Genomic DNA, 23,847 nt, shown 5'->3' on the forward strand with positions numbered 1-23,847 from the left:
GTGCTGACCTGATTAATGTGCTCAGCTCCGGTCCAAGTGAAACTGCAGGTGTCGTTGCAGCAGAGAACATACAGGGGAGAGTCATCAGGGTTGGTCCCCGAGGGGCAAATCATTTCCATGAACACGGAATCTGCATCTTCTTTCTCCGCAACGCCTGGGTCGCCCACTGTGTTGAAAGCATTTAGGGAACGGAAAGAAAATATGGAAACAGATGATTGCCGGTTACAGCGCAATGGCTAGCTGCTGGAAGCAGGGCAGCAAAATAGGTCATGATTCACATAACTTGAGGATAACCTCCAACATTCCAGCTATTATCTAACCAGTTAAAATTACATCAGATTCACAAGAAGAATTCTGCATTCCTTCGAATCCTTCACCGCAATAGAGAGTGGCTGATCACGCCATCAAATGGTTTTCCTTTCACCATTCGCTTTCAGTACTACAAACATGCATGACGTTCATATAAGTGACCCGAGGGCCAAGTCAAAGGCAAACTGGGTCACAACGAAAAGCAGCAGGCTCACTTATGAACATACCTTTGGCCATTTTTTGCGCTGCCTCCAGCACAGTGATAGCTGCTGGGTAAGCTCTCCCACTGACCGCCAGCATGAATGGGGTCATTCCTCTGGCATCCCTGGCAAACAATTTAAACCACATTTAGCAACACCTTCAAAACACAAACAGATTTTAAAAAATTAAGATAAAACATAAAATCAGCGTATAGGATACAGCAATGAAAAATCGTACTTTGCTGAGAGCAGCTCCCGCAGATGTGGCCTCAGGACAACACTGTCACACATCAGCTTGAGGATAAGATGAGCATTAGCCTTCCTGTCTTTAGATTCAACCACAGAAGGCTCAGTGGACGGCCCTGTCAACAGAGAGGCATATTGGTTAAAAACAAACATTTAACATAGAACAAGTCACACTTCAAAAGAAAAAGATATATTACAAAAGGTATCACTAAGTAATCATTTACGTTCACTAATGTTACATGCCTGGTATGGTGGAGGTGCTCGGTCCCTGGCTGGTACCAGTGGAGGCAGTGGTGAGCGAACCGACGGCTGGAGCTAAAATAAAGTCAATGTCTCCGTCTGTTGAGAGTGGAAGAGAAAGAAAAGAAAAAAAAAGAGGACACAGCTTGCATGAGTGTTAAAAAGGGTCAGACCACATAAATGTAAATGTCCTTCCTAAAGGAAACGGCACTTTAAAAGTTCTGATTGTGCACAGTTCTTTAAAGCACTCGCTGGAGTTATTTTGCCTGAAACTGTAATTCTGGAGGTTTTTCTGACTGTGGGTGAGCTGCTGCATTACAGACATGAATAGCATTCTACAAAACATAAGACTTCTCATTTCACAGGTGCACTGGTTCAGGATGTTGCACGCCCAGTTCCTGGTTTGGTTTCACTCAGCTCTTTGTTTGACGGTGTGTATACCAGTGCACTCACCAGGGTCCATGGGGGGAGGGTCAGGGACCCAACTCGGTGGAGCGATGGGAGGGGACACAGGGTCCTGGTGGTCACTGGATGACGGGCCAGATTCATGACGGCCAAGGCCTGCTGCTCTTAAAGACCTCCTCATCATCTCCCTCAGACGGAGCCTGGAGAAAACACCCGTATCAATCGGACTGAAGTCACATGAGAAATGTCTGACAGATTATCCAGCAACAACGTTCTCATCGTGGTAATACTGATACACTAACATGGAGATGTTGTATTTCATTTTACAAAGCACAGAAATGATCAAGGCTAACAGGTTATTTACCCTCTGCTGCTGGAGGAGCCCGTTCTGTTTCCAGAGCTGTTGCTCGAGACAACAGAGATGGCGTTTGCAATCGCCTCCACAGCAGACAAACGTTCTGCAAATGTGTTCCTCTCTGACCTTTCTGCTTCTGCAAGGAACAATGTGATCATGAAGAACAAAGTCAGGAAGATTGGGAACCATTAAGAAAGTCTTCCTAAAACCAGCAATGTAAGATATTCCAGCATTAAACAAATAATAAAATGCATACATGAGATCTAACACAGGCAATAAAACACTAATTCACCTTCTTCCTCTTTGGTCTCCTTGTTACTGACAGGGAAGCAGACAGACACAGCGGCATGGAGGATGTTGCGGTTTCCGTCACATCGGTGGCCCAAAAGTGCTCCGAGGGCTTGGTTGCCCTGATCCAACAAGAAGGCCTGCTCCAGGTTCACCAGGTACTGCCGGCAGGCCTCGTAGTCACAGCGCAGCACGTGCTGCATTAGCGTTTGTTTCTGAAAGGGACACGGCGGCTCTATGAGCACTGATCACTCAACCGACAAAGCTGTCAGATCAATGTGCAGATAGAGTAAGAACCAATGGATATGATTATTATTCTGCACTGGTTCATTTGTTTTTCAAGTTTACCTCGACAGCCATGATAATAATAGCAGCTTTCTTTTTGATTGTGGAGTTGGACGGGAGGTTGGCCAGAGAGTGCACCCCCATCCCCAAACTGTTTATCGGTGGCAAGTCCAACCAATCAGGGTCACGAATTCCCCCCATGCAGTCTTTGGCCATGGGGTAGATTGTGCCATTCCCATCACGGAGGATGATAGGAGACTCCTGAGAAGAAAAACAGAATTATTTTTCAAACAGTCAATCTCATCAGGTTGTGTGACTTAAATCAGATTGTCAACGTGTTCTTTATTTAGTCTGTGGTTTCACCTGTCCTGCTGTGAAAATGGCCACATTGCGCTCACTCTGTCCCAGGAAGGCGAGGTTACTAGTAGGGAAGTTATTCTCCTGCTCAGCTTTGCCTGTGGCCAGGTCAAAGATACAGTACCTTACCCAGTTACCAGTTTTCAGCACTGCGTGGACTCCTGCAAGATGAAAAGAGATGCCTCAGGTCTGAGAACACATTAACGACTGGAAAAAATAAACAAAAAAGCCCCCCGCGACCCTGAAAAGGACGAAGCTGTTTAGAAAATGGACAGATGGAAAACTGAACAAGAACACTGATCATGCAACACGTGGCGTACCTTTGGAGTCAACATTCACAGCCAGAATCTCAGCCTTTTCTGGGATACAGAGCTTTTTAGGTGTTCGCTGAAAACAGTCTGGAACTTTGGGAGTCCCGCCAGTTTTGACCACCTATAAGAGACATGGAACCTCAGTGAACTGACCATCACCAGGAGCGAGCCCTGACACACAAACTGCTCCTGCTGATCGAAGAGCAATGCTACCAATACCTGTAGTTCATCTATTCTGAGGAGCCTGCAGTCCTGCAGCAGCGACGACGGGTCCGAGTCTGTGGGCACTGTGGTACTCTGGTTGCTCATGCTGCTTGATGTCCCCGGGAACTTCACTGCCACATACGCGCCATCCACTTTCAGCACCTAAACACATCAGGGTAATAAACCATGAAACCGAGATGCCTTGGTAATAAAATCAGACATATACAGATCAGCAGGGGGCATAAACACCCACATGAGACATTATCCCATTCCTCAAAATGCTTTTTTTATTCTTCTCTTAGCATTCATTGTTCAGGCACACCCACCTTTCCCACAGGAACATTTTTAACATCCTCCACAAAGACCACCTCCCTGAGTGGCCACTGCTCCTCGTTCACCTTCTCCTCTTCTTTGGGGGCTGGGGTGGACCGCCTTCGTTCTGCAGGCAGCACAGAACATCCACTCGGTTTTCACAGTGCATTCAAACAAAAGACATCATTAGTTCCAATAAAGAACTGTGAAAGGTTAGAATGTTTAATCCTAATTAAGGATGCAAGAATATTCTGCTGACCAGGTGATAAAAACTAAAGAAAGAAAAAAATAATTACGAATGCTGACAGCTTGCCACTGGGTTCATATGATAAGAGGTCATCAAAAGGCAAACAAATACAGCGGAGTATATACTGCGAGCAAGCCAAGTTTCAGAGAAGAGGCGGCGGAGGGGGGGGGGGGGGAAGAAGAAAAAAAGTTGCTGATAAAAGCCTGCGCACCATCTGTTTCAAAGTCAAAGGACTAATGAGAGCACAGAGTGAGGAAGAATTTGGTCCTGTGCCTAAGAGATAGGGGAGTCAAGATTCTGAGCTGGTTTCGAGAGTCGTTAAGAGGGAGAGATAGCGGAAGAGCAGCCAACGTACTGTAGGGCAGTGAGGCACTGCTAGCTATGGAAGAGGTATCGCTGCAGGTAGACGCCGGGGAAGGAGGAGGACCCATCTCAGTCTTCACCAGCTCTGGTTTGCTTTCAGTCCTGCAGGGTGAAATCAAGATCAGTGGGCTGGTTCATTTCTAGCCATGATAACACGACTACCTACAAATTTATTTGTGGACAAAAGGGTAGCAACACAAAGTAATGGGATTTTAGGCATCTGTTTAAAAGAGCTGCGTTGAGCCAAAAACAAAAGGACACTGACTTGATCTCCTGGGTCTTCGTGGTCTTCTCCATGTTCTTGAGGCTCTCTGGTGAGCGCAGCTGGAACCTGCAGCTGTCGTTCATGTTCCAGACAGACTCCAACAGGACGCCCACTTTGGGAATTCCTGCACTGACAGAAAAGGCCACTGCACCGGCGTGGTAGAGGGGGTTATTCCTCAAGCACACCTGAAGGAGAAACAATTCAGGTGTCAATTCAGGCTTTCAAATAAAACTTTAACACATAATGAGTTTATAGCAAGAGGTGAAAAACGCTGATCTTCTCATGGTTTGCTAAAGGAATTCCAAGAACTAGTCTAAGCTTTCATCTTCAACATTAAGTGGAGACGTATCTTGTGAGGTGGCTGTGCAATGAGCTGCGTTATCTTCTAAGACCCAGCTGCTCTCACGGCACTTCCAGTTCAACAATGCCAGACTGGCTTGAGTGTGGCTGCTACAGCTGTCCCTCCACTCAGGTTAATCTCCAAATGCTTGAGGTGAATGTGGTTGTGCGTTCTGTTTCCGAAAGCCTACTAGGCCTTCTAGTTTTCGTTTTTTCACACAAACCCAGCTGGTTCTTGTATGAGAACATCTATCCAACTTCGCACCGCGATGTTTTAAATCGACAGTCTACTTGAGCCGGGCCATGGGAAGGAGAACACTGACGGAGCTGTCGCACTGACGACTGACAGGAGGCTCCGTAACAGTTGAGCCGCCTTGAATGTGGATAAAAATCACCACTCGTCTTAACCATCTCTTTCTGACAAATGAAGCGATCGACGTTTCATCATTTAGCCGACCAACTGCACACATCCACAGAGAGACTCCCACAGACTTCTCTCACCTGTGTTCCTACGGTGATGTTGGGTATTGAGGAGATGCCAGCGCTGGACTTTGGCTTTTTGTTCTTGGCTCTGGCCTTTTCAAGCATCTTTTTCCTTTGACTAAAAGGCACAACACCCCTGCGGAAAAGAGCAAGCAGTTATGAAATGCCAAACTTCCTCCTTCCTACTACATGTTACGTTCTCACTTTTCGCAATTACGTAATTCACCATTTATGCTGCTGAACATTCTTGTCAGGAAAAAGCTAAATCTATGCAAACAATTTAAATGCAAACATCCCAAGTGTGTAAGTGGAAATAACAGCAGTGTATCCTGATCTTGATAGTAAACTAAGTAGAAAATCTATTATGACAGAAAAAGCAACATGTTAATGTTTCAATCATTTAGATCAAGAACCAGGTTTCCTCACCACCAGTAGAGGCTATTCTCCAGCTGTGCACACGTGTAGAGTGCACAGCAGTGCAGCGACACCATGCGTTCCCCCTGCAGCTCGGGGAAAGCTTGAGCGCTGTGCTCAAGTTTAGAGGCCACTGTGCTCAGTGTGTCGTCAACCCAAGTAGCCACCTGCAAGAGACAGTGTGTTTAATTACATGTGTGGGGAAGGTCTGCACGACTGAATAATACTAACAACATTACATTCCTAATGATCTTAAGTCGTCTTCACGCTAGACAGATAATCCTGTTTTTGCTGACTAATCCTACTTTACCTTGTTGGACTCTGTAGCTACAGTCGCCCTGATGCTGTTGGCAGACAACAAGGTGATCTTCTCATTGGCCAACCCAAGGAAGGAAACACGAGGATGATGAATCGAAGGATTCTAATGTGAAACATAAAAAAAAAGACACTGTTGACATCAACTCTTCGACACATAATGAACCACACTGGAAATAAAGGAAAGATGCGTGTTGTTTCTAACGATTCCAACACTTCTGCAATCCCATTCAGAATGGCTGAATTCTCTACCTGTGCATTCCTGTAGGGCTCAGGCTCACTCCACTTCCACTGATACAGCTCCCCCTTGGAGCTCACAGCTACCAGCTCTGAGAACATGGCTCCGATGCTCACAAATTTAACACCATCCTGGCAAGCGAAATCAAGATCCGAGTACGTCAGGTGATAAAGACAAGTCAAAAGTGAAGCCCAATCATATCAACAGATGGTTAAAGGAAGAAGGATAAATTAAATTGCTACACTGGTAGTCAAATGCAGCATCCCTCTGTATTTGTTACCTTGTCAGGCCACCACTGGAGCTCCTCTCCAAGAGAGACGGGGCTCTGCACTGGGATGCTCTTCTTGTCGAGGCTGGGCTCGCCCTCACGGCTGGTGGAACCTCGCTCTGTGTCGAAGGAGGCCCCATCGAGCCACCGGCGCTCACGTAACCGCAATACAGACTCGCGTTCACGCAACAGCTCTGAGTCACGTTCTAAGGGAAGAAGGAGAACTGGTATGCAATAAGGTCACACCAGTGGGATAGAAGTAAGCCACTCTCTGGGAAAGACCCGTCAACATAGTTTTAAGAATAGAGAGAGGAAGATAGATTCTTAGGAATCAATGTGATGAAAATCGATTGCAAAACTGGAGATTGAGCGCGAGCCTCAATTGTACCGTGGGTGAGTCTTTTTGCACGCTCATGAGTTAAAATGCGAGGTCGAAGAAGACAGAGAGAGAGAGAGAGAAAGCATGCAAAAGGGCTAAAAGTGGGCTAGCCACGTTTTAAAATAGACAACCCTCGAGGGTCCCGGTTAAGACAGGTGGGCCTAGCGGGCCTTTCTCAGAGAGCTCACAGTATGTACTACAGCCATGCAGCATACAACACCAAACATTCAGAATTAAGCTAAACAAATTGAACATAAATATAATATACCCAACTAATAATAAACACATTTGCTTGTAACTCAAAACCCAACTGAAGGAGTAATGCCATGTGACGGTGTTGTTTTAATCAAATACCTGAAATACCTGTAAGAGAAATTCTTCATCTTATAAACCTTCTACAAAAAAACACTGAAAAAAAGGTATGAAAATGTTAGCTGTGTGATTCTGTGAAGAAACTGAAACATCTGCTCTTTAAAACCCGTCACCAGTGCTGCAAACAAGGCCTTGATAACAGCTGGGCTTCCCCCTCACTAGTCAGGAGGTGAGCTGTCGAGTTACCTCTGGAGGATCCGAGGCGAGACAGTGAGGAGCGTCGAAAAGAGGGGTAGCCAAAGTAACTGATGTCCTCAGAGAACATGGCATCAGCATCAATAATGACACTGGGATGAGCAGAGTGAATGTCTGCGTCCAACAGGGACATTAGGTCCTCTGCACAGGAAGAGAGACAAAAGCTTTTCAGCACACTTCTTCTGTCAGTGGAATAAAAATGGCATGGGCTGTTCTAATAATTACGGTTAAAAACTGCAGCTGATTTAGCGTTGGGATACTCTCTGAACAGAGTTTTAAATATGACAAACCTCCCGGGAGGTAGGACTCGCTGGCTGTGTCATCTCCATCATCTCCATCTTCATCATCCCGGCTCAGCAGGTTGTTGACAGCTAGGTTAACGTCGAGGTTTGTCCTCTGCAGCTCCCGAATGATCACGCTCCTGGATTTCCCCTGAAGGACTACTTGGGCCTGGGGAGGAACGAGAGACCATTTTAGTCATACTCAAGTGTGAATGACGAATGAAAACCACACGTGGTGGATGAAATAAAGTGCTTCAGCAGATGTTCCGTAACTGATGGTGTTGTACCTGAGTTATGAGTTCTTCAGGGATGACGGAGGCTGGTATGACCGGCTGAGGCTGACTACCCAGGAGGCCCGAGCCGCGATCCCTTCCTGTACGGATCACCCTGGTCTGTCGCCGGGAATCACGAGCTGCTGTTGACGACCTGCCAGACGTGCCTCCGCCTCCTCCGCCGCTTCCACTGCCGCCACCTCCTCCGCTGCTGCCACCTCCCGCTCCGCCTCCACCTGCTCCTCCTCCGCTTCCACCTCCACCACTGCCTCCATTTACGCCGGAGCTCCAGCGACTCCTGTTACATACAGTGCAGGGCCGTGATCAGACAAAACTGCCAAAAAACGCCATCTGACTAACAGAGCAGAGTGAAAATCACACACATCTGGCTATGAAAAGATACGGTCCAAGAAACAGGGCGGTCCAAAACAAGGGTTTGCAGCGGCATTTACAGGGTGGCTCATTCTTTAATTCTTATTCAACATGAATCAAACTGATTTCATAATCAGAATTTCATTTACTTCCAAATAATAAATATCTGGAGGACCTAAAAGGATCATTTCAGGGAACTGTGATTTCAGTTGTCACCGATGTAAATCTGAGATGCATTTAGAGGCGTAGGTCATCACCTGGAGGACACACTGTGCCACCAGACGATGGAAATAATACACCCCTTAGGATTACAGTGGTGGGCTGAGATATAAGTTCTAAATTTGTTACTCAATTGTCTACAATTAAAAATCATCATGTTAGTTGGCCTTGATAAGCATTTTTAATTCAACACAGCAAACTCAGAGAGACATCTACCCTGCAAGCATGAACTGTGTACACTTGCAAAATAAAGCTGCCACCATCAAAATAGACCAAAGCAGTTGTATTTGCATGCATCAAGTACACCTAGTTTCATTTGATTCACAATTTTTCAATGAACCCACGAGGGCGGGAGGGTGAGGGACGGCCACAGGGCTGCACGCGGCCCGCAGGCCGGATCTATACACTCAGCTTTCACAGGACCATTCGTCTCTGACAGCCCTGCCAGAACTTACCCAAGGGTGTTGCCTGCCAGTCTGCCCAGTGTGTCAGAACCAGACAGGAACCAGGGCGGATCACTAGTCCTGCCTGGCCTGGAGCTCCTTCCTGTCCCTGAACCACTGCTCAACTTTGAACTGGAAACAAAAGACGGGAGATCAGTTACAAACCTACAGAAGTCCAAAAAGGACGAAAAAATGTTTTGATTTCAATTACCTGGGTAAGCAGAAACTAAATTTACCCCAGGTATTTGTCAAATTACACCCCTTGGTTCAGGATTCATGTTCTTTTATTACTACAAGCCTGAGAGACATGAGGGGGTATTTTGGAGACTAGCATGGCAACACCCTTGGGAATCAGAATTGGCTGCAACTCGTTCCTCCTTCAAGACTTTCCTTTTTTAAAAGTTCTTGGGGCTTTGGGGCTGCGACTGCTTTCTCCCATTTCAAGATTTTTAATCATGCGATGCTTTCAGAGTTTAACCAAAAGCAGCTTGCTGCAATATTTTTGACTAGTATGTTTCAAATAGGACATGAGCACAAATTGAGGAACTAGATTTTGACCATTTTAACAGTATTTCATGTAACAGAAACAACAGTGACACTAAATTTATACACCATTTAAAGAGAAAGACATTCATAGTTACAACTGTATGGTAACAGAGCAACAGAACACAAACACATTGATTCAATCCTTCAGATGAAACACAAAGAAGCTGCAATTAAAAACCAACAGAACACCAGCCGTCACTAACTTCTAGTACAATTCACAAAATCACTGAGAATATTTGGCGTCGTTCAATAAGCTGACAAACATGCCAACGACCAGCGTTTTTTTCCCCCCCTCAAGACTCCCCAGCAACCAACAACAGTGAGGAGAAAAAGCCATTGCAAGCTAAAGCAAACTCATTTTCTTTTGCAAATTGATGGCAGGAAGAAAACATGTGCCTTGCACAAAAGTTAGGAGCAGGACTCACATCAGCCTTTTACAGCCTGATTCACATGCATATTTAGCAGCTTGCATATGAAATCACTGTTGGATGTTTTTCTGCTGGCCAGACGTCAACAAATATCAATGAGACATTCACCAAAAAGACATGCTCATGGCCAAGACAAAACAAAGCAGCTAGTGAGAAGGTACTTTTATAGAAACGGGAATCATGGCAAATAGCACACATTTGCACAGCCATAAAGGCTTTCAGGGAGTGAGACAAACAAACTTGACAATGCCTTGTTGTTAGTCATTTGGTGTTGAGCTTATAAAGTTTGTATTTTCAAAATGGAGAAATAAATGTGCTTGTGCAAGGTATAACATTTTAATAGGTATCTTTTCAAGCACAACCCCAAAAACCCTCCATCGGTTTGCCAAGCAGCCTTATAGAGAGTGGTTTGGGAAAAGCCCTGTGATGTATTCATATGCATGTTTCACTCCTGATGGATGGAAACCTCTGTGGCAAAGAGCCAGAGTATTATTCTCCAAGTGAAGCCATGTCTAAATGTGTCATACTCACCAAAAAGGGCACAAGCTCTGCCTGGAATTCTAATTACGGCCACCAAGATCAGTCAGCTTGAGCATGTTCTGAGCATGACCAACAACACATTTCCACAAGCAATCTGTTTTCCAATTCAGTGCCATAGCTAGAGACGTTTCCGGGACAGATCTCATAAATAGGTCCCTCACCCATCACTGCCATCCGGTTTGCTGAGCTCCAGGCGGTCAGGCTGGACAGCAAAGCTGATTCTGCACACACGTCCGTCCTAAAAAGAAACGCATGCAATGAGATTTGGGGTCACACACTTTAAGAAAACACAGATGCTTGGAAACTTTGAGTGCAATTAATCAAGTCAGGAACGGGAATATCACATTGGACACAAAGACTGAACCTTCCTGACCTTAACAGAGCATTCTTAACCATTATTCAAAGACATGAAAGCTTAAAACCCTTTTTCAGAAATGTTACAATTAAGAGAAATGCATTCGCTACTGTCTAAGTCTTCTCCTTTGAGTAGAGCTGAATATGAGAGGCAAGAAACGGTGAGAAACAACGTCACCAGGGGTAACATTACAGTGGTACCATCAGGGGTTATGAAGTTACACTAATATGGAAGAAAGTGTCCAGAAAAATCAATTTTTTGGAATGACAGGTATCACATTTTTGACTGCTACATTCATCAACCCAGAAAATCGAAGCTTTCAGCAAAGCTACACTTCTTTTTTAACCCTTCCGTTCACTGTAGAGTTACCCTTGAAGGTAAAGGCTTCCTGATCTGCCACGGTTACATTCTTGGTCTCCAACTCCAGTCCTGAGGAGCTGGAGTCCTGCGTGTTTTGGATGTGTTCCTGCTCCCTGAAGTGAATGGGCTATCCACAAGCTTGGCAGAAGTCTGATAACAAGACATTCAATAGCTCCCCGGGAATAGGGATGGAGACCACTGGATTACACATTGCATGCAAATGGCTACACCACCAAGGATCACAGACAGCAGGCACAGGTCCTCTGCAGCCCACCCCGGCTGTCAATAACCTGTCAATAACCTTGACACAGACGCTGTGTGGACAGCAACTTTGAATTCTACTGCATCAAAGTAAACCCGAAAATGTTCCAACACGTTCACAATGTTTTTCAGACCAAGCAGTGTATTCGCTGATGCTTTGAAAATCTTATTTTAAAGACTAGACTAATATAATTTGTACTGTACTGAATTAGTGACAATTTTATTTCAGAAGTCTTTCCAAGGGTTAATGCCAAAAAAAAAAATTCCATCTTAATATTTCCATTAGAATTCATCCAAATTTATTAAGTGGAGAACTCTGCAACGCAGAGTTTCAGTGCACAGACTAAAGTGACATTTAACTCCACACTTCTCCACACGCACCAGCGTGCTGATGGTCAAAGCTCAAATAAACAAAATGAGGTCAATTACTGAACGTCCTTGTTCTCCATCCATATCCCTCTTTAAACAGACTTACACTGATTAAGGTGGTATCCTCAATCAAAGCAATATAGTTTAGAATCACAAACTGAATCCAAGGCAAAATTCCCAACCAATTTCAAACAGAGGTCATATCATAAGAGTAATCCAATGTGTAATCCAATACGGAAGTTTTTGGTTTACACCAACAGAGCCAAGGAGAGTCGCATTACCTCAAGGAGAAATCCAGCATGGTTTGGACCAACAACACACTGTTTCAAGGTGGCCTGCTCCAGCAGGCTGAGGTGTGGATGACTGCATTCGAAAAAAACAAACATAAGTGAAGTAACATGTAGGACAAAAGAATCATATTTATATTTGATCACGCTAAACTAAACAGCCCACAATTAAAACAATGACACACACTCACCTGTTATAGCTGTATTTGTTGAGTTTCTCTGACACTTCACGGAGCCTAAAAAAAAAAAAACACACACACACACACACACATTAATGCAAACGGGGATTCAATTCAATAAGCACAAGAATAACTGGTGCAGACCACTGGAAAACAGAAGCTAGTAATTTTGCCACACTGATATATTTGTGCAAATTGACATTCGTCCAGGTTACTTTCATCTCAATGGAAACGGAATCAGATCAACTGAACTTGGCCATATGTCTTTAAAGACACCTCATTTCTCCACCAAGTCGCTTCATCAGTTCATGCTGTTCCCTTGACTAAGCCGAGATCAAAATGGTTTTATTGTTTGGACAATATTTCTCTTTCAGTATTGACATATGGTTTTCAGCTGAAAAGCACTGGTGTCAGCTGTGACTGCAGAGAGAGGACATCCAAGAATAAATGATAGCCTTGGTTGGGGGAGTTTGATATGATAACCTTCCAATGATGGAGACAGATTAAAAATGTGGATGAGAAACTATTTGCTGAGAAAGGTTTCATTTTAAAAGTAATAACACCTCAGTTGTTCAGCTGTTTCCTTGAAGAAGCACAAGCTAAAGCTGCAGAATGTTTCAATAGCAAGTTAGAGTATTAATTTATTCAGAGAATAAAAATCCAAGCTGCACAGTAAACTGTATCCCAGTTATTGCCTGTGGCTAATAGGTCTCAATGGCTGACTGCTTATTGTGTTTAACTTTTCAATCTTTCTTGTCTCCCCAGATGACCTTCTCATTTGGTAATGCTTGGTAAATGCTTGAGTCAAGTAGTAGTCCAATCACATATGTGCAACCACACCACAACTGCTCCCTTGTTGGAAGATCGATGAAGGAATGAAAGATGTTCATCAGTGACTCATCTCACACTCAAAGTACAGTTGTGCACAATGTCAAGAAAACTGATTCTCTGGGCAATAAACATACTGTGACTTGAAATGATAGGATTTTAGAAAAATGTTGTCATGCTATGGCATAAGCACTCTCTCTGCCTTGAACCAAAAGTGTAGTTTGCATGATATTGTCAAAATATCCATACGGGAAAAGATGGTATTGTTTTTGATGGTACTGTTTTTTTCATTGGAAGCCCATCTCCCTCTGATAATCCAGACAAGCACATTGTGAAATTAGCTGCACTGATTTCATGAATAAGTGCTGGTAGAGAATGGCAATCTGTAGGATCGAAATATGATATATACAAAAAAAAAAAAAAAACACTCTGGTTTCACCCTGTGCCACAGACTAACATGGCCATTTTTTACTTGACTTTTAATTCCCCTTTAATTCGAAATAAAAGTTCTTTCTGCTTTAAAATGACCTTGTACACACCAAATTCCAAATTAAACCTGCAATGGAAATCTGAACAAACAGACATCAAATAATTCCTGCTGGTCCACATCCAGGGCTTGATGACATCAAATCCGTCCACTCCTCACAGCCTTGAGGGACTTATCTCATCCCACTTAAGCAAATATGATTTCTGTGATGTGTCCCACATTTGTCCACAACTGTGTCAAGACACACAACTGTCAGCTTTTCCTATGAAGACCACTTTGGCCTGGTTCAAATCATAGCTCAAAAAAAGAAAAAAAAAACTGTTTCTCCATGGAATCTGATGTGATTAAGACAGTCAGCAAATGCAGTCAAAGTAGTGTATCAAGAATACATGGTTTCAATAGTATGGCATCATGTGAACATTATGGAAACCTGAGAACACATATATAGTTCAGTGATGCACAAAAAAGATGAATATCCATATAATTTTCCAAATAAACACAAAACTTGAGCAGATTTTTAATGCAAATATGTTCATCCTAAAAGCCAAATACTAAAACCTTTCCCTTAGTGATTCGGCAAATGCAACTTAAAACATAAATTATTACATTTAAGTAATAAGTGTTTCTTCAATCACTTTCCTCTGACTCACCTACGGATGAAGTTTAAGAATAAAAAGCCAAATTTCTCCTAATAGAGCAGAAGTACATAAAAAGCCCCCGCTTCAGTCAAAGCAGAGCAGGAAGGCAAGAGAAAATGACTCGCTAAGAATCCAGGTCAGCCATTCACTAACTTACCCATCAAAGGAAAAGCACTACTGTAGCACCAACACCAAGACTCCGCACCTCAATGAGCCATTTAAAACAGATTCCCTACAGCACAGCAGCAACATATTAAACATCCATCTCACTACAGGAGAATGCTGTTTGCCATTCCACTGTGCTAAGCTAATGTGTCCAAGCAGCAGACCTCAGCCAGGTCAAACAAACCAATAGCATTTGGTAGAGGAACTCCACGCCAGGCAGGACTTTTTAATGAGCCAAACTGGACCAAGCCTCTTTTTTTCTCTTCTTTTTTAACTTCAGATAGAAGCACTTATCTGCTGTGACAACTGCAAGTTCCTTCATGGGGAAGGGAAAGGAGGGGGCCTCCCAGCAGCACATGGTGACTGTAGCAAGCAATGGCATGCATGCCTGGGGATGGAACAGCCATGACCTCTTTAAGGAAGCAATGGTCCATACCACCAAGACATCTGACGAGTGTTTTCAGCAGGATTCCTAACCAGCAGAACAACCTGAGCTTTGCTGTCAATCAAACCAAAGCTGGCTCTACTCTCCCCCACAGTAAGGCTGTCTGCCGCCCTGTAAAATGTGTCCACATACTGTGTTCATAACCAGATCTTAATCTCAAGGTCATTCTACAAACACTGACTTCTCAACCTCTTTGTCTTAAAGTGGAACAGCTCATTAATCAGTTCAATCTCAATGGATGTTAAAAATGGCTATATCATAAATCACATGTTCTCTGAATAAAGAGGTCGCGCACACTTTCCTGGAAGTGGTTCCCAAAATATACTAATTACTAGTACCTTCAATTTAACACCCATATAAGTGAATGTGATGCAAATTAGCACAGTGTCACTGCCAACAATATTATCGCCCCCTAATTAACGGTGTGGATAACGCTGCAGCCACTCAGCATCAGCAAACATCATTAAAATACTGCACGTTGGTGTGAATACTGAGGGACCCAGCACAGATCATACACAGCTTTCGTTTGTCCCCTATTAAAGTCGATAACAAGATTAATGTCAATGCAATGGTGCTAACGCTGCTTCGCTGCATATTTCAGATCTTCATCTCTTTGCGCAATGTTGAAAAATGACAAACGAGCCAATTGTGTTCGAATAACTGAGAGGGCCAAAGGCACTGGACTCCAAAGGGAAAAAAATCCCTTGACATAAAGAGTCGAGTACACAAATAATCGGCGTTGTCAAGAGCGTGGCAGCAAATTAACTAGCTTGCTAGCATTAGCATTTAGCTCCCAGTTAGCTGACGTTAGCGACTTCATTGATCGTGATAATCAACGAGACGCAAACAAAATCCACCACACGCATCGAAACAACACACGTCTAAATTACTAAAGGAGAGACGGGTGGTTTCATATTCCGGTCGTGTTTTACGAGCTTTATTTCCCTCTCATTTTCCCCATCCCCCAACCCGCATTGTCTATCTCAACTTTGACTGTGAGCCAATCCTTCCAGAGAGCTGCTAGCAGCCTGCTAGCGTTAGCATCCAGCCTCTGTTTAGAGAAGCTAACGAGGATTGTTCAAAATGCCGGGCCTTGTCTTAACGCAGAGGCTGTCATTTAAATCATTTAAACCCCAATGCATACTCATGACACTGTCAACACCGACCACAAACACAACAGCGTAAAGCGTCCGGCACAAACTGCACACCGATATCGAATAAAATCGCTCTTTACAACGGGCCGCAACAAAATACCTGTCATTGAGCTGATCCTCGGTCCCGGGTAGCGGGTGAACCACGAAGTGTATAGATGTCATGGGGAATATCCAAAATCACACAGAGTCGTGTGAAAGATGTGGAAATGGTTGTTCTTTCGATTACTGTATGTATGAGGGCTCATAGGAATCGTTTAATGGCGAAAAAGCTCGAGTTTGGATCCCAGCCTCTTCACCCACATGCCGCCATCTTAACTCTCGCAGGCTTCTTGTGTGTGTTGATGAGTGCACATGCAACCGCTCCGCTGGTTGGACGCACGGCACAAACAGGAAATGTATTAAATTGGATGGGATTGGCCTCAAGAAGAAAGGCTAGACCGCTGTCACAGGAATATTACACTTTCTCTGGCCCCAGTCTTTGTTCTAACCCCACTTCACGCAGCGCACCAGTGCTTTTTTCCTTTTCTTTTCTCTTTTTTGCATTTTAATGCTGCCGCCGAAGTGTTTGGGATCCCTGCTTTTATAAAATGAAGGGGTTACATTTGGCTTTAAAAGCTAAAACAATAGAGCTCAGACGATAATACAAGCTATATAAAATGAACAAATATAATATACTACAAATAAAATAAATTAGGGTATCTTAATACTAAGCTAAAAACAAAAGTAGAAGCTTTTATTGCAAAAGTAGTGACTATTTAACAAAATTAGAGGCAAATGAGGAGAAATGTGTGTTTGTAAGATTATTCCTTTGTTATGACAAAGCTTCTTGGCACTAAAATGTATATGTACGGATGTATAACTAGATATTCACATATATATCTTGATTATTTAGCCATCCATCTCAGCTGAGAATGGGCAAAGGCCACGAGTTTATCACAGCACACACACACACACACACACACACACACACACACACACACACACACACACACACACACACACACACACACACACACACACACACACACTCATTCATTTATGTCTGTGTATTTCCTAGGAAAGCAAAGACAATGATAGTTATCTTTCTCTGTAACCTTAAAACCATAAGAGCAGAAAGTCTCCCCTTTCCAGCCTGGCTCTGTGGGTTTTTTCCTTTCCACTATCACTGCTGTGAATTTTTTTTTTCACGGTAAAAGTACCTGGAAATGACTTTGATTTATTTGGCGCTATAGAAAAAAAAAATTGAATCGAATTTTAATGTCACACCCAAGGAAGAGCACACAGAAATGCCTGGAGTAAAACTTACAACATTCTAGCTGTGAGTCAATAGACGTAACCACTTTACTGTTTGCTTCTGTTTGAACATGCATCTGTGGGATGAGCAGCAGAGTTGCACCCAAGAAAAAAAAAATCTTTACCAATGCCAAACTGCTTTTCTTTGCTGGTGAGTCCTGTTTGGAATGGTTGAAGTCTGAAGCAACAAGACTTAGCAATTAATTTATTGAAGAAGCAGGCGCTTCAGTTGTGTGTGAAAGATCCAAACACAGTCAAAACAGTCTGGCACCTCTTCCTCCTCCTCCTCCTCCTCCCCCTTCCTCTTCTCATGGAGGTCACCAACCTGCTCACACAACGATGAATGTGGTTGATTTGGTCACTGTGGCACAAACAATAAGAACTTTATGGCCTCAAAAGTGTTATCCGTGCTGCCCATTCCACAAATGCATGTCATGTGGTAGTATAGTTTAAAAAGAGAAATAAGCACCCTTACCAGTGGTGTGGGATTAATTGCCAAGAAGAGTATTGTTGTGAAAAGGAATTACTTTTATCAACCAAATTTCCTTACTGTTTTTGTGAAGTTCAGTAACATCCTGAAATTAATTACACTTTATTTACTGCTTATTCAAGTTTTGCTGTGCTAATTTAAAGTATATTATGCTGACAACTATAATTTTATGAGGAAATCCACAATTTTTTTGGTGTTTCCATTTTTCCAAAGTGGTTCAGTAATAAATACTCTCATCTCCAGTCCGGAGCTTGCATGTTCCTCCTGCAGATCGTCAAACGGTTCAGACCTGGTTTGACTTTAAACTGGCCCTACTTATTCATGTCTGTGCGAGTGTCTGTATGACAATCTGGCCGCCTGTCCAGGATTTCAGCCTCTGTCTGCTGGAATCAGATCCAGGCCACCATAACCCTTCAGCTGATTCAAGCAGGTACGAGCTTTAACTACTAGTCGCTGTCTGTCATGTTTAGTTTTTGGTTTTTCTTCACACGCTTTTCAAGACCTAGCAAAACAAAGGAACTGGCTTCTGACTCAAGTATTAAATGGTTATAGGAACAACTGCTTTGAGTCCCTTAAGTCCTTGAATAAACAATACCATTAATTCACACAACAATGGTTTGTTGCATAATCTTTTTTTTTTTTTTCAGCAGCAGCATATTCAAAATAGTATCAGCACCACTTGGGAAACACGTGGAAATTTCATCTTTAGTTTGTTAATGTTCTTCTCACATTAAAATGACATTTAAAAATGAGTTAGCACTTCTGATTCTCAGCCAGAGGGTTCCCCGCTGGAGACTGGGTTGGGTTTGGGGCCTTTCTGTTTGAAGCTTGAATGTTCCCCAGTGTCTTCGCAAAAACCAAAAACATGCCTTTGAGGTTGATGTGATTCTGAATTGCTCGTGACTGTGAGTGTGTAAGAGTGAGTGTCTCTCTACATGAGAGTTGAGATAATGACTTGTCCAGGGTGGACATTGCATTCACCCATAGGGTTAGGGGTTCCAGACCCTCAGTGACGGGATCCAGCACCCTGCAACCTGAGATGAACAAAGTGCAGAAGATAGATGCACAGATGAACTGTATCAAGCTTAATCTCTTTGAAAACAAAATTTCAAACTCATTTCAGTTCAGATAAGCCTCGCTAGGTCTGAATCAATGAGAGCAAAAAAAATAAATAAAATTTAAAAAATTTAAAAAAATCCTGATAATACTAATTCCAAATATCTCCTTTTAGTTTAGTACATATAAGTGTAAGGACATTCAACAAATGGAAACACTTTTTAGTAAACCCATGATCAATGACCTCAAATGATGTTTTCAGGAAGTGAAATCAGGAATTGTATCTGGTACAGTGAGTCCCTTCAGAATGATTTTGACAAAGGTTCATGGTAGGTCAGACTGTAAGACTTCTGCAGCCTTCAGACTGCATGTTTCCACACAGTCAACATCACAGGGTGAGATCCTAATGTAAGTTTACTGACAAGGAAGTTAGCTTTGACTGCAGCTTCCTTAAACTGGTAGTTCATCTCCAGGTCCAGCTCTCCTAACAGTGACAGTATCTCTGTTTCTAGTCTTTTTGTTGCTGAACTGGATGTGTATGTGTTTTCTCCGTCTGAAACAGGCACTTGAGGCTGTCTTGCGACCGTAATTTGTCAGGAGTGAATGTGAGTGTGTGACTGTCTCCCTGCTCCACACCCCTGTGCTCCTGAATTGGTTTAAGATGCAGAGAATAGATGGCTTTAGATGAGCTCCAAACATTTTGAACTTACTCTGCAAAAACTGAAAGTAGTCGACTGTGTGATGAATAGATGTTATGTGCTCCCATGTTGTGGGGAGCATATTTTTCTTTAAAGAGCAGCTGTCCAGTTACACCAGCAGGTGGCAGGATTTATCTTTCATAATGAGATGCAAATAACTACTTGAGACCCATAGAAATGACAGCTGCGACTACTGCAACTGCTGCAGAGCTTCTGGAAGATATTTTTGTAATAAACTAAGCTGTGGAAAAACGTCTTTATTTGGAATTGAAACTGAGAAGCTTTTTTTTTTTTTTCAAAAGTTGGTGTCAAAATAAATTGATGTCTTCACTTGAGTGAATAAACTATGCAAGTGAAACAGTGTCCCAAGGAAATAATTCTTACCCTACTTAAGAGCCACTTTATTAACTGTTCATATGTTTGTGAGAGGATTGCAAATATTCATTGTTTTAAAAAAAATAGTCGGTAAAACATACATCCCCAGAGAATGTTTAGTTAAAAAGAAAAAAAGGTGGAAGTTACAGGTTACAATGCTACTCATTTCTAAAAGTTCTTGTTTCTGGAAGTTCTGGAAATCTTTTGCAAACCAAGATTCAAACACTAGCAAGTAATATTGCATTTGTGAGGGTCCATTTCAATGCGCAGTAGTGTTACTTTGCAATATTTTGATCTTGATCAGTGAAAAGAGAAGAGAAAATACAGTGGATCTGTGTTTGATTGGATTCTGTCACCTTGTTGTGTGCTACAAAGCAACGCATCATGTAACCAGGAGATAACATTCCGGGAATGTTTATCTCTGTGTTTGAAGTCTAGGTCGAAGAAGTCACGGCCACTGACCTGCAAAACAAACACAAAATCCTTTTTAAGACTTAAATCAAACAAAAACTACAAAAAACTGCAGAACTATTTTTAGAAATGTGTGCAAAAGGTTATCAAATGACCGATAGTGTTGTTAAAAATGGGAACAAAGAGTTTGAGCCAAGAAACTGAACTATATATAGTGATATGATATAATTGCTGGTCAAAATCTGTTATTTTGTTTTAACAGAACTTATAATATGCAAGGATACAGGGCTACTTTTTTTTAATTCTATATCATTTATTCAGTGTGCAAACACATGAAAAGACACTTTTTACTGGTAGGTGAATGGACCAGCATCTGCTCCTTTCAGTCAGGCTACAATCAGATGTTTAAGCTGTTCTGACTGAGGGAACACAGTCACACACTGCGGAGCAGGTCTTCGAAGAACCGGCCTCGGTGCTGGCTGTGATACATCCGTCCAGGTGTGGGACGGGACGGATCTCTGATGACCCTGTGTTAATAAGCTGTGTTGCCCTTTCGCACAGGTCAACACGGCTTACTAACACCAGGTCAGCCCAGGTTCCAGACTCAAAGCCTCTGCGCCTCCTGTCATCTGTCAAACATCGCCGCCATTTTTTAAATGGGATTATGCTGGCATGAATCAAGAGGAATCCTAAGATCCAAGGCGTTGACTCCCCAGCCTAGACTTGCTGCACATGGAGATCAGCAAGTAAAGTTTGACGAGATCTCATTCGCTTCTCAGAACTGATTAAAAATAAACTCATACTGTAAAGGGAGCAGAATTCATTCATTCGTTCAATCAAACAAACTATGTGTCTATTGCACAAAACCACAGAGAGGCTGTGACATTATGTCCTAAAAAACTTGGCTATAGAAACAGTTTCTCACTGCCAAGAATCTGCCACACTGTTACACCATCTTATATAACCAGTCCACCTTGATGGACCAAAGACTGGAAACACGGCACCAGATTTTTAAAAAAGACTGAGGGGAAAATATCCTTTTTTTAGTCATTTTCACTTTGTAATTTTTGGACTACATTTAATTGAGGTTCTGCTGTCATCCATCCATCTGTCACCTCACTTAACATGACAGCACTGTGTGGTCCGCTGTATTCATTCATTCATCTTCTGTACTGCGTTATCTCAATCAAGGTTGTGGTTGTTGGCGCTGATCCCAGCTGACTGCAGGTGAAGGCCGGATGCACCCTGGACAGGCTACCAGTCCATCGAGACTGGGGAGACAAAAAGTCTCACAAAATTACTCATCTACAAGCAATCGAGCGTCACTGGTGTTTTTGAATTGTGTTGAAAGAAACTGGAGAACCTGGAGAAAATAAGAGGAAAGCATGAAAAAAGAAATCGAAGTTTGTTAGTGAGAGTGGCACCACTTCACCGGTGTGCAATCTCCAGTACCATTGGAAGTTCAATTAAAAACTCTTATGACACCTACAGGAAAAAAAAACTTTTTCAATTTGAATTCCCCCCTGATACCCAGTAACAACAGATGAAACCTTTTTTTTTTTAAATAATCGCCAATAATGCCAGAAAATATGCCATTTTTAAATCAATTGAAAGCTGAATTGAATTGAATTAATTTGTCTTTTTTCTTTATTTATATTTAGTACAAATGCTACCAATCAGTCAACAGATGCAGACCTAAGTGTTTCATCAAATTGCAATGACTCAAACACATGGCTGGCTTTTTAAAAAGGTGTGTAAAAACAAAAGAGAAGAAAATATAACGAACATAACATGAATATTACACAGGATATGAATGAAGTCTTTGATCAGGGTAGCAAAAGCATAAAGAGATCAGTGGCCGTAATGAAGAACATTGGCAAGAATTTGAATGAATATGATGCAAAATCAACATCTGGATGGGGACTTTTTACTTTGTGTTGTATGCAAATTTTTGCTCCTGAAATTTGTGTTTAACGGTAAAATATTAGGTAAGAAATTATGATTAAAAGCAAAAAGCAATCCTCACTGTATCCTCACACGCCATGTTCTTTTTTTTCGATTTTCTTGAAAATGTGCATTTATGAAACATTTTAGATGACATCCACAGTCAAGCGTGTGTGTGTGTGTGTGTGTGTGTGTGTGTGTGTGTGTGTGTGTGTGTGTGTGTGTGTGTGTGTGTGTGTGTGTGTGTGTGTGTGTGTGTGTGCGCGTTCTCGTATTTCTATCCTTGTTGGGGCCAAATGTCCCCACAAGGATAGCAAAACGTGAAACGACGTGCTTTGTGGGGACCTTTTTCCGGTCCTAAGTAGGAGAAACAGTGTTTTCTTGACCATGTTGTTGTTACTGAAAAAAGTAAAAGTGCAAAAACATTTCTTTAGGGTTAGGCTTTGTTGTGGTGTGGGTTAGGGTTAGGGTAAGGGTCAGGGTTAGGGGCTAGACATGAATGGGAGTCAATGGACGGTCCCCACAAGGATAGAAATACAAGACTGAGCGTGTGTGTGTGTGTGTGTGTGTGTGTGTGTGAGGGGGTGTGTGTGTATTGTTGGTCAAGAGCTGACTTTTTGCTCTCCTTCTCTTTGAGGTGAAGGAAGGTTTCTGCCAGTTACCTAATCCAGGCCACCTCCCATCGGCCGCCCTCTATCCCCCACCAAAATCGATGCCTACACTGAATCCTCTCCTCCTGGAATTGAAATTGCCATGGCAACCTCTATCCGGAAACTTCAGATTAGATTCATTTAAGAAGATGAAATGCAATGTAAATAATGCTTTTAATTTTCCCACAAAATGTTGAACTGGTATCTTTGCAAAGTACAGAAGGGTAGGAACAAATCTAATTTGATTTTTTTTTTTTTTTTTGTCATTTCAGAAAAAAAGTCAGAATATAGTTCTATTTTCAATTATAATAATCTTTCATGTTACTCCCCCCCCTCCCCCCCCTTTTTTTTTTTGTGGCCCTCATCCATTTCCATGAGGCAACTGTTTTCATTATGTCACTGAGATTGGATTAAAGCAGAAGACTTCACTGTTTTTGAATTTGAGTTTAGTTACATATTTTGCTAAATATTACAATTTTCTATCCATGCAGAGAAGATGCAAAATTGTAATGCACTAAATATCAGATATCGTGAGGCTTTTGTGATGGAGCTCAGGTTGAGGTCAGGGGTTAATAACACCTAATAGGAGAAGGTTTTTGGTAAAAGAGAAATTGAGTCATGAATGTAAACCAGACTTGTGTGGCAGGAGTCTGTCTGCGGCTCAGACGGTGTTACACGAGCGCGTTTTCTCACACGCCCGAGCTGTTGTGTACCACGCAGCCTCCACGTTCCCGTCAGCCCGTGATCACGCAGCGCGCGCCTCTCCCATTTGCCGGCCGCACGCACACCTTTGCGTCCCATTGGGCGCCGCCCCGGGCCCCGCCCCCTCGTCCCCCTCACCGCGTGCGAAACTATGAATGGGGACCGAGGATGTGGAGAAACCCGCAAACACTCAGGGAGAGAGAGAGAGA

The 23,847-nt window shown here is 42.8% G+C and overlaps 1 protein-coding gene across 9 annotated transcripts in view; it reads right to left on the reverse strand.

The window, feature by feature from the left end:
* The window catches only part of ubr5 (ubiquitin protein ligase E3 component n-recognin 5), a 28,638-nt gene extending 12,279 nt beyond the window's left edge, over positions 1–16,359 (reverse strand). For 4 of the 9 annotated variants that reach the window (XM_030101939.1, XM_030101933.1, XM_030101940.1 and 1 more), the window contains exons 1-27: positions 16,120–16,181; positions 12,315–12,359; positions 12,118–12,199; positions 10,653–10,729; positions 8,990–9,109; positions 7,959–8,241; positions 7,681–7,840; positions 7,382–7,531; positions 6,457–6,668; positions 6,191–6,307; positions 5,934–6,044; positions 5,636–5,790; positions 5,228–5,345; positions 4,388–4,572; positions 4,115–4,224; positions 3,527–3,639; positions 3,216–3,362; positions 3,006–3,117; positions 2,692–2,846; positions 2,392–2,589; positions 2,048–2,258; positions 1,765–1,891; positions 1,449–1,600; positions 999–1,094; positions 748–871; positions 537–634; positions 9–166 (exon numbers count right to left, since the gene is read on the reverse strand). In XM_030101939.1, the coding sequence (XP_029957799.1) occupies positions 9–166; positions 537–634; positions 748–871; positions 999–1,094; positions 1,449–1,600; positions 1,765–1,891; positions 2,048–2,258; positions 2,392–2,589; positions 2,692–2,846; positions 3,006–3,117; positions 3,216–3,362; positions 3,527–3,639; positions 4,115–4,224; positions 4,388–4,572; positions 5,228–5,345; positions 5,636–5,790; positions 5,934–6,044; positions 6,191–6,307; positions 6,457–6,668; positions 7,382–7,531; positions 7,681–7,840; positions 7,959–8,241; positions 8,990–9,109; positions 10,653–10,729; positions 12,118–12,199; positions 12,315–12,359; positions 16,120–16,181 (3,678 nt within the window). Of the gene's footprint in view, positions 1–8; positions 167–536; positions 635–747; positions 872–998; positions 1,095–1,448; positions 1,601–1,764; positions 1,892–2,047; positions 2,259–2,391; positions 2,590–2,691; positions 2,847–3,005; positions 3,118–3,215; positions 3,363–3,526; positions 3,640–4,114; positions 4,225–4,387; positions 4,573–5,227; positions 5,346–5,635; positions 5,791–5,933; positions 6,045–6,190; positions 6,308–6,456; positions 6,669–7,381; positions 7,532–7,680; positions 7,841–7,958; positions 8,242–8,989; positions 9,110–10,652; positions 10,730–12,117; positions 12,200–12,314; positions 12,360–16,119 lie in introns of all 9 variants that reach the window. The other 5 variants (XM_030101937.1, XM_030101934.1, XM_030101936.1 and 2 more) reach the window with 3 other exon arrangements.
* Between the last annotated feature and the right edge of the window lie 7,488 nt (positions 16,360–23,847).

The sequence above is a fragment of the Salarias fasciatus genome, chromosome 11 (assembly GCF_902148845.1).
Source record: "Salarias fasciatus chromosome 11, fSalaFa1.1, whole genome shotgun sequence".
In the NCBI taxonomy this organism is placed as follows: domain Eukaryota; kingdom Metazoa; phylum Chordata; class Actinopteri; order Blenniiformes; family Blenniidae; genus Salarias; species Salarias fasciatus.